Source organism: Ammospiza caudacuta, chromosome 30, assembly GCF_027887145.1.
Source record: "Ammospiza caudacuta isolate bAmmCau1 chromosome 30, bAmmCau1.pri, whole genome shotgun sequence".
NCBI lineage: Eukaryota > Metazoa > Chordata > Aves > Passeriformes > Passerellidae > Ammospiza > Ammospiza caudacuta.
The window spans coordinates 5,573,266-5,583,580 of record NC_080622.1 but is presented as its reverse complement, the minus strand read 5'-3'; the positions used below and the strand labels follow the sequence as shown (position 1 = coordinate 5,583,580).

The 10,315-nt window shown below is 50.3% G+C and overlaps 1 protein-coding gene across 2 annotated transcripts; it reads left to right on the top strand.

Annotated features, from left to right (window-relative positions):
* Positions 1 to 2,895: 2,895 nt before the first annotated feature.
* SELENBP1 (selenium binding protein 1) lies at positions 2,896 to 10,167 on the top strand. Of its 2 annotated transcripts, none has more exons than XM_058821587.1 (12): positions 2,896 to 3,010; positions 4,282 to 4,338; positions 4,424 to 4,536; positions 5,419 to 5,604; positions 5,915 to 6,035; positions 6,504 to 6,686; positions 6,971 to 7,149; positions 7,606 to 7,684; positions 8,021 to 8,142; positions 8,229 to 8,321; positions 8,578 to 8,696; positions 9,298 to 10,167. In XM_058821587.1, the coding sequence occupies exons 1-12, from the start codon at positions 3,007 to 3,009 to the stop codon at positions 9,458 to 9,460; spliced, it is 1,419 nt and encodes a 472-aa protein (XP_058677570.1). In that variant the 5' UTR covers positions 2,896 to 3,006; the 3' UTR covers positions 9,461 to 10,167. The 2 variants fall into 2 exon arrangements, with proteins under 2 accessions (XP_058677570.1, XP_058677571.1); XM_058821588.1 differs by having other exon boundaries at positions 2,947 to 3,010; positions 4,285 to 4,338.
* The last annotated feature ends 148 nt before the right edge of the window (positions 10,168 to 10,315 follow it).

Below are 10,315 nucleotides of genomic sequence, written 5' to 3'. Positions count from 1 at the left end.
CTGGGATCCCGGCTTGGGCAGGGGAGAAAATGAGGAGCTTTCCCATTTTTTCCTGCTTGGATCCGGGAGGGACGAGGGGATGGAGCTGCTGCTGAGGGTTACAGGAAAAACTAGGAAGAAGGGTGGGATGGAGATCCCAAATCCCTGAGGAGAAGGTTGGAAAACCCACCCCAAATCCCTGAGGAAAGGGATGGGATGGAAATCCCAAATCCCTGAAGAGACAGGTGAGATCCCTGAGGAAGAATGCTGGGATCTCTCAGGAAAAGGCTGGAACACCAATCCCAAATCCCAAGGAAAAAGGCTGGGATCCCAATCCCAAATCCCGAGGAAGAAGGCTGGGATCCCAAAATCCCGAGGAAGAAGACTGGGATCCCAAATCGCGAGGAAGAAGACTGGGATCCCAATCCCTGCGGCCGAGGGGCTCCCTCCCCTCGCGGCGCTGGACAGGGGCACTCACTCAGCGAAGGTGAAGCACCAGCAGGCCAAGGATGATGGGGGGGTGGTCTCACCCTGCAAAGCGCTGATCCCAGACCCTCCCCTTTTCCTCAGCCTCCCCTAAAAAGCGGAAAAAGGCCGCTTCTCCCGAGAACTCCGGGAAAAGCCCCCCGCACACCCTCAGCGTATTGTGGCGGCTAAGAAAGAGAGCGAAAAATAATCCCCGTGCCCAACATGGCCGCCCACCAGCGAAGCAGCGCCGCCAAAGAGAGGAGGGGGCGGCAGCGCCGGGAGACGGGGGAAAGGACGAACACGACCGCCCCTTCCTCACCCCGGCGGTGGCGACCGGGGGGCGACCGTGATGGGACCGTGAGGGGACCCCCAGTATGGCGGGAGGGGGTGCGCGGAGGGAGCGGCGGCGGGGCCGCATCACCACCGCCCCCCTCCCCTGAGGGCTGCCGCTTCACCGCGCCCCCCGGGCCGTGAGGGCTGCGCGCGGATCCCTCCGCGTCCCTCAGCGCCCGCCCGGGCCCGGCGGGAGCGGCCGCCGGAGCCGCCGCGGCTCCTCCCCGGCCCCTCCTCGGCACCCCGAGCCCTCCCTCCTCCTTCTCCTCCTCCTCCTCCTGCTCTTCGCCTCCTCCTCCTCCCGCCACCGCTTTGTGTACGGCGCGCTCCGGCCCTGCCGCCCCCCCTCCTTCATTCCCTCCTTCTCCCCCATTCCCGGGCGGTTCGAGCCGGTTCCACCGTCTCCGATCCCCCCCGCCATGTCCATCTCCCCCTACCGCCAGCGCCGCCGCCGCCACCCCCGGGGGCCCCGCCGCCTTCATCCCCCCCCTTTCCCCGCGCCCCCCGCCTCACCTTCCTCAGCGCTGCCGCCGCTCGCTCCTACGGGGCTCCGCCGCTCTCCGGGCGAGGCGACCCGCAGGGCACGGGGGCAGGTGGCATGAGCCCCCCCCCCCCCCCACTTGGCGGGATGCTGAGGAGGAGGAGGAGGATGAAGATGGTGATGAAGAAGAAGAAGGAATTATCCCTGCCTCTGCTCGCCCTCTGTACGTTCTGCCAGGGGGCGGCTCCGTGCTTGGCGTGCGTGTGGGTTTTTTTTCCCCCCCTCCTCCACTTCACCCCTCTCGGAAAAGGGGGGGGGATAAGAAAAAAAAGGTCGTCGGGCCCGGCGGGCTGATACAGGCGCGCGGCGCCCGCAGCCGCACCACACACACAACACACACACCACACACACAAAAAGGGGACCTGGCCGGCGGAGGGATACCGTTGGCGTCACTTCCGCCTGCGCGCGGTGACGTCACGGGGCCGGACCCTGAGGCGACTGAGGGAGGAAAGGGGAAGGGTGGGAAAATGGCGCCGCTGGGTCGCGACCCCCACCCCCTCCTTGCGGCTCTCCCGCTCATGGATCCGCCGCTGCTGCGGGGCCGAGGCGGCTCTGAGGCGCTGAGCCCTTGGGGAGCGGCGGGAGAACGGCCGGCGCTGCTCCCGGGCCGGCGTCCCGCGCGGGGTGTGAGCGGCCCGAGAGCCCCTCAGGGCCGGGCGGGCCGTGAGCAGCGGTCAGCCCTCACAGCTGAGGGATGCTCGGGGCCGAAATCTCACACCTCAGGCCAAAATCGTCCGCCTGAGGGCAGAAATTCTACCCGTGAGGGCAGAATCGTCCAGCTGAGGGCAGAAATTCTCCCGCTGAGGCTAAAATTCTCCACCTGAGGGCAATAAAGCTCCCCCTGAGGCCAAAGTTGTCCAGCTGAGGGCAAAATCTCCCACGTGAGGCAGGTGTTGGTAAAACAGCCCAAAAACTGAGTGAAAAACAGCCAAAAAAAAAAAAAAAAAAGGAAAAATAATTAAGAATTTAAATATCTTCAATAATAAATGAACTACCCCAAAATAGTCATTTAAATATCTTTATTCATAGCAGAAGAATCTCTCTTTTTTTTTCCTGCTTTTCCTGGTGGTTCGTGAAAAAAAAACAGGGATGTAAAAAAATGGAAATATTTTGGAAATTCCAAAATAAACATTACCTGGAAGGAGGGGAAAAAAGGGCAGATTCCTAGATTCCTTAAAAATTCCATACTAAAGAAATAAATAATCATTAATTAATAAATTTATTCTCATTAGGGACAACGCTAGAAGGAATTAGGAGTGAAATCCTGATTTTCCAGAGGATTTTTTTTTTTCACCCAGGAAAGCCACAAAATATTTTTAAAATTTCCTGAAATCCCTTGGGAGAGAGTTCCCGGGAAACATTCCGAAAATCCCGAGGTTTTGAACCAAAACTCCTCTCTCCTTCGCTATTCCCAAATTCCTTCTCCAGGCTGGAAAAAAGTCAGGAAATTTTGGAATAAAAAGGAGAAAATCGGGGGGGAAAGCGGGAATTCCACGGAGGGAGAAGTTTGGAAGTTTCCCTTTGGCGTTTTAAGGCGGAATTTTGTTTTTTTCCGTGATCCTGCCCTTGGCTCCTCCTCTCCTACAGCCCTCCCCTTTCCCCCTGGGTTTCCGACCCTTTCCCGGCTGTTTCTCCGTACAAATCCAACGAAACTCCTGGAATTCCCATTCTCAGCCCGGTTCAGGATGGGTAAGAGATCCCAAAATCCCCAACAATCCCAAAAAACCCCAAAATCCCGGGATTTGCTGCTTTTGGCTTCCCGGGGTTGGAGGGGGGGGGGGTGGGTGTCAAAGTCCGGCTTTTCCCTGGATTTAAATATTTAAATATCCCCTAAAAACCCCGTGGGTTTTAATTAAGAGCTCGAATTCCTTCATTAAAATCCATTTTCCCTCGAATTAATTGGGAATTTATAATCCCTAAACTTCCAAAAACTGGGAGAAACTCCGGGATTTGCTGCTTGGGAACAGGAAAAACGCTCGGAAAAATCCTTAAAGATCAGATTTGAGCTTTTCCCTGACGTATTCCGTATTTATGGGGATAAATCCTTGATTTCCAGGATCGTTTTCCTGATTATGTTTTGTGAGGATAAAACCTCGGGTTTCCATGAACTTTGACTTTTGGCTCTGTGGGAAAAGTGGGAGGGGCCAAAAAGTTGCAAGCCATTTCCATGGGAAACAGGAGTTCAAAACAGGGGGGAAATATCAGGAATTTTGGGATCAAACCCAGCCAAACATGAGGAATTAGTAGCAGGAATGTGTAGCCAAAAATTATCAATATTCTAACCAAAGATATACTGAATTTCCTGGAATTTTTTTCACTCCCAAGTGGAATTTTTTGAGGAATTTTTTTGGGTCCAAGTTCCTGGAAGTCAATAAATAACTTTGGGAATGATTGACACGCCTGGTATGATCTGGGAGCTCAAAAACTTGGGAATTATGGAAGGAAATAAATCCTGGAATGTTCTGAAAAATGAACTCCCTAAATCCCTTGAGAATTTGTTTTTTTGGGAGAAGATTCTTGAAATTCCTGGATTTTTTCCAGTGGCTCCTCTGTTGTTTACAATTGAATTTGAATTTGATTTTTCCCAAATTTACTCTGGATTTTCCTCCCTGGAACTTGGAATATTTTTGATATTAAACCCTGGAATTACACAGAAACTCCCATTTTTTTTCTAGCCCTTGCTAAAATCCCAAATTTATCCCTCCTAATCTGGCACTTTGGGACAACTCAGGGAGCCCAAAGCTGGGATAAATTCCAATGGGTTTTTCCCCTGGAGAGCAAAGGCACAAAAACTGGCAATTGGGAATGAGGAGCTGGGAATAAGGAAGTGGGAATGGGGAATTCCGTGGGTTTAAGGCTGGGAGATGGCAGTGGGGAATTGCCAATGAGGAGCCAATAGAAGGCCCCAAATTCCCAGGATTTTTGGGATGTGGAAGTGATGGAATTTTGCCCTATTCCAGCAGGAAAATGCGGAGCGTGCGGGCCGGGCTATGCCAGTCCTCTGGAGGCCATGAAAGGCAAGTGCTGGAATTGGGCATTTCCAAATGCTGGAATTGCTGGGAGCTCTGGAACTGGGGATCTGAGCCCCTGGTGTTCCCGCAGGGCCCCGGGAGCAGCTGCTGTACCTGCCCTGCATCTACCGGAACACCGGGATCGGCATTCCCGACTTCCTGGCCACCGTGGACGTGGATCCCAAATCCCCTCGGTACTGCCAGGTAGGGCCTGGGAGAGCCCGGGGGATCCCCAGTCCGGGGGAGTCTGCGATCCTGAATCCAGGAAAATCTGAGGGAACGTGACATCCTGAATCCAGGAAAATCCAGGGGAATCTGGCGTCCCCAGTCCAGGAGAATCTGGGAGAACCTGGGGTCCCAAACCCGGGAAACTTCTGGAGAGCCTGGGGTCCTGAATCTGGAAAAATTCAGGAAAACCTGGGATCCTGAATCTGGGAAAATCTGGGGTAATCTGGGATCCCAGATCTGGAAAACCCAGGAGAACCTGGGGTCCTGAATCTGAGAAAATCTGGGGGAATCTGGAAAAATCTGGGGGAATCTGGGAAGATCCAGGAGAACCTGGCATCCCACATCCAGGAAGATTCAGGCTCCCAAGTCCTTCCCGGCCCTGGCAGGGACAGCAATGCCGGAATTCAGGGAAGGGGGATCTGGAGCTGGATCCCCGTGGTTCCACAGGTGATGTTTCACAGGTGATGTTCCACAGGTGATGTTTCACAGTGATGTCTCACAGATGGTGTTTCCCAGGTTATGTTCCACAGGTGATGTTCCACAGGTGATATTTCACAGCGATATTTCACTGTGATGTTTCCCAGGTGATGTTTCACAGGTGATATTTCACAGTGATGTTCCACAGGTGATGTTTCACAGGTGATATTTCACAGTGATGTTCCACAGGTGATGTTTCACAGGTGATATTTCACAGTGATGTTCCACAGGTGATGTTCCACAGGTGATATTTCACAGTGATGTTCCACAGGTGATGTCTCCCAGGTGATGTTTCACAGTGATATTTCCCAGGTGATGTTCCACAGATGATGTCTCCCAGGTGATGTTTCACAGTGATATTTCCCAGGTGGTGTTCCACAGGTGATCCACCGGCTGCCCATGCCGCACGTGGGGGACGAGCTGCACCACTCGGGCTGGAACGCCTGCAGCAGCTGCCACGGGGACCCCGGCAAGTCCCGGCGCTTCCTGATCCTGCCCAGCCTCGTCTCCTCCCGCGTCTACGTCGTGGACGTGGCCACCGATCCCAGGGCTCCCAGGCTCCACAAGGTTTGCAATTCCCCCCTTTTTCTCTGCTTTTTCCCACTTATTTTTCCCTTTTCTCGTCCATTTATCCCAATTTCTTCCTTCATTCCCTGATTTATTTATTCCCTGATTTTTCCCTTTCTTCCCATTTTTTCCCCCTTTTCCCTTCAAACATTCCCACAAACCTTTGCCTGCAAATTCCCATTTCCCCCCCTGCCATCTGATTTCCAAGAACTTTCCCCATTTTTCCCAGAATATTCCCCATTCCAGGTGGTGGAAGCTGAGGAATTTTCCCCATTTTTCCTGGAATTTTCCCCATTTTCCCCCGTTCCAGGTGGTGGAAGCCGAGGAGCTGGCCCGCAAGGCCAACGCCGCGTTCCCGCACACTTCCCACTGCCTGGGCTCTGGGGAAATCCTCATCAGCTGCCTGGGGGACCCTGATGGCAACGGAAAAGGTTCGGAATTCCTCCAGATTCCATAAAAACATCCACAGGGATTCATTTCTGTGCAAAATCCTGCAAAATCCATGGAATATGTGGAATTTTCCCGGAATCTTTAGCACATTCCTGCAGGTTTTTCATTGATTTTCTAGACTGCTTTTGTGTTTCATTTAATTTAAAAATGGAAGCAGATATTCATAAATAATTTGCTTTATTTAAAGCAAAATAATTATAGGAATTATTATAGGAAAATATAAAATCCTAGGAAATTATTTTTATTACCAATAATAAAATAATGTGGAATAATTTTAGAAATCATTAGTAGTAGTAGTAGTAGTAGTAGTAGTAGTAGTAGTAATAATAATAATAATAATAATAATAATAATAATAATAACAATAAAAGAAGTGTAGTTTTTTTTAAATTGCTTTATTTCAAGCTCTATAAATCGTTCCAAACTCCTTTTTTTGGGAATTTTTTTCCAGGCACTTTTGTCCTCCTGGATGGAGAAACCTTTGAAGTGAAAGGAAATTGGGAAAAGGGAGGAAAAGTCCCAAATCTGGGCTACGACTTCTGGTACCAGCCCCGGCACAACGTCCTGCTCAGCACCGAGTGGGGTGTCCCCAGGGTCCTGGCCCAGGGATTCAATCCCAAGGATGTGGAGAAAGGTCAGTGGGAAATCTGGGAAATTACATTTGTGAGAGCAGAAACTCATGAAAAAAACAGTTTTTGAGAGTCAAAACTCTGAAAAAAATCCAATTTTTGCATGCAAATTCTTTTAAAAAAATCCAAATTTTGACCTTAAAAACTGCTCAAAAATTCAATTTCCCATCTCTAGAATCTCTAAAAAAATCCCAATTTCTTTTAAATCCCGCTTTTACCCCCAGTTTCACTCCAAACCGCTGACTACTCCATAGAAAACAGGAATTTAGGGAATATCTCCCCTTTCCAGGGCACTACGGGCGGCACATCAATGTGTGGGACTGGCATGAGCGGCGCCTGGTGCAGGAGCTGGACCTGGGCATGGGCTCCATCCCGCTGGAAATCCGATTCCTGCACAATCCCAGCGCTGCCCAGGGCTTCGTGGGCTGTGCCCTCAGCGGGGACATCTGGAGATTCTACAGGAACCCCGTGAGCTCTGGGATTTGGGGGGAAATGTCAGAGAATCGGGGCTTTTTCCATGCTATAATGGGGGATTTTCCATGGTTTCATTGCCCTGAGCAGGGACATCCGGAGATTCTACAGGAACCCTGTGAGCTCTGGGATTTGGGGGGAATCATCGGGGAATTGGGGCTTTTTCCATGCTATAATGGGGGATTTTCCATGGAATCCTGGGGTTTTTCCATGGTTTCATTGCCCTCAGCGGGGACATCTGCAGCTTCCACAGGAACTCTGTGAGTCCTCAAGATTTGGGGGAAATCTGCTGGGAGTTGGAGCTTTTCCCATGTTATAATGAGGGATTTCGGGAGTTTTTCCATGGAATTCCAGGGGTTTTAGGGAAATCTCAGGTTTTATTGCCGTGGGATTGTGGGGTGGAGTGGATATTCCATGAATTTTGGGAATTAATTCTATGTTTTCCGTTCTCAGGAAGGAAAATGGGAAGCAGAGAAGGTGATTGAGGTGCCCAGCAAGAAAGTCCAGGGATGGCTTCTCCCGGAGATGCCAGGTCAGTGGGAGAAATTTGAGAATTTTCTCATGGATCAAGAGTGGATTTTGGCGGGATTCTATCCTTAAATGGCAAAAAATTCCAAATAATGGGCGTTTTTTTTTGAGGGAGAGTTTTGGGATGAGCAAAGGAACCCCGGAGTGGGATTTGCTCTGTGCTGGGGGTGGGATTTTCCAGGAAAATCCTTGGAATTTGAGTCTGGATTTCCTCAAGGATTCTGGAATGATCCAACTCCTTCCCAACCCCATTTTTTGGCGTTTCCATGTGGGAATTTGGGGACTTTGGGGATTCTCTTTGCTCCCATTCCCTGATTTTCCTCTGGAATTCCTCGGTAAGGGCTGATCACGGATATCCTGATTTCCCTGGACGACAGATTCCTGTACTTCAGCAACTGGCTGCACGGGGACGTGCGGCAGTACGACATCTCCGACCCCAAAAACCCCAAACTAGTGGGGCAGGTGAGGAGGAAATTCCCAAAAAACCCAATTCCCTCAGTTTTGAAGGGATTCATTCAGATTTTCCATGGATTTTAACGGTTTTCCAGGTTTTTCTGGGAGGCAGCATCTCCAAAGGGGGAGCTGTGACCGTAGTGGAGGATCGGGAATTGCAGGATCAGCCAGAGCCGTGCGTGATCCAGGTGATGAATCCCAAATTTTTTTCCCCGACTCTTCCTGCATTTTTGGAAATTCCCGACATCCATAACACCTCCTGAGGTTGTTCCCACCTGGATTTTGCTTCCTCAGGGGTGGGTTTCATCCCAGAAATCCCAATTTTCCCTCAGAAAAAAATCATGGAATTAAGAAATTTGGGGGAAAAAATTTCTCCCCAAAGCTGGGGGTTGGCCATTCTCAACTCTGGGATTTTGGAGCCCTGGATGGTTTTTCCCAATTCAGGGGAAGCGGATCCCGGGGGGGCCGCAGATGCTGCAGCTCAGCCTGGACGGGCGCCGGCTGTACGTGACCACGTCGCTGTTCAGCGCCTGGGACCGGCAGTTCTACCCCAGCCTGCTCAAGTGAGACATAATGATCAATAACAGCCTATCAGCTGGGTATTGGCCGGGTATTGATTGGGTACTGATTGGGTATCACCTGGGACCGGCAGTTCTACCCCGGCCTGCTCAAGTGAGCCCTCCCGATCAATAACTGCCTATCGGCCGGGTATTGGCTAGGTATCGGTTGGGTATTGATTGGGTATTGGCTGGGTATTTATTGGGTATTGGTTGGGTATTTATTGGGTAATAATTGGTTAAAATTGGTTAACAGTTAGTTGTTGGTTATTATTAGTTACTGATTATTGATCAGTTATTAATTGGTTATTAATTGATCATTAATTGGTTTATAACTGGTTGTTGATTCTTATTGGTTGCTGATTATTAATTGGTTATTGATTGGTTAATTGATTATTAGTTGATTGTTAAATGGCATTTAAACTAATTGGTTTTTAATTGGTTTATAATTGATTCATAATGTGTTATTAATTGGTAATAATTGGTTGGTAATTCCAAATGTAGGGGGGGGTTTTGATGGGGAATTTTGGGATGAATTTTGGGTTATTAATTGATGATTAGTTCGGTTTTAGTCTCAGCCCCCGTTATTTTTGTTCAATTGCTGCAGGGAGGGCTCGGTGCTGCTGCAGCTGGACGTGGACACGGCGCGGGGGGGCCTGGCCATCAATCCCGAATTCCTGCTGGATTTCGGGAAGGAGCCGGGCGGGCCCTGCCTGGCGCACGAGGTGCGCTACCCGGGGGGGGACTGCACCTCCGACATCTGGCTGTGAGCCCGCCGGAATGCTGGGGAAATCTGGGAATGATTGGGAATGACTGGGAATGATTGGGAATGTGGGACTGCACCTCCGACATCTGGCTGTGAGCCCGCCGGAATGCCGGGGAAATCTGGGAATGATTGGGAATGACTGGGAATGATTGGGAATGATTGGGAACGTGGGACTGCACCTCCAACATCTGGCTGTGAGCCCGCCGGAATGCCGGGGAAATCTGGGAATGATTGGGAATGACTGGGAATGATTGAGAACGTGGGACTGCACCTCCAACATCTGGCTGTGAGCCCGCCGGAATGCCGGGGAAATCTGAGAATGATTGGGAATGACTGGGAATGATTGGGAATGTGGGACTGCACCTCCAACATCTGGCTGTGAGCCCGCCGGAATTCTCTGCTCCCATTCCCTGATTTTCCTCTGGAATTCCCTCAAGAAGGGCTGATCATGGATATCCTGATTTCCCTGGACGACAGAATATTTGGGAATAATTGGGAATGTGGGTACTGCACCTCCACCATCTGCCTTTGATCCCCGGAAATTCAGGATTTATCCCATTTTTTCCACACACCTTTCCTCTCTCCATTCCTTTTCCCAGGGAATTTGGGGTGCCTGGGGCTTCATCTGCTCGCGGAGCACCCTCTCCTAAAAATCATCTCTGAGATTTCTGATCAAAAATCAAAACTCACAATAAAATTCTTCTTCCAGCAGCTGAAATTCCCTTTTTTTTAGGGTTTTTGGGCACTTTTGGCAATTTTGGTTAAAAAACCGTCATTTTCTGACATTTTTCCCTCTTCTTTTGTTGCCTAAAGATAAGCTAGGGATAAAATGAGGATAGAATAGGAATAAAATACAACT

Excerpts from the sequence above, each read along its gene's own strand:
- SELENBP1 (XM_058821587.1), top strand. Across the intron at positions 6,036-6,503 it reads CCCTGATGGCAACGGAAAAG|GCACTTTTGTCCTCCTGGAT; the intron begins GTTCGGAATTCC and ends ATTTTTTTCCAG. Across the intron at positions 8,143-8,228 it reads ACCCCAAACTAGTGGGGCAG|GTTTTTCTGGGAGGCAGCAT; the intron begins GTGAGGAGGAAA and ends ACGGTTTTCCAG.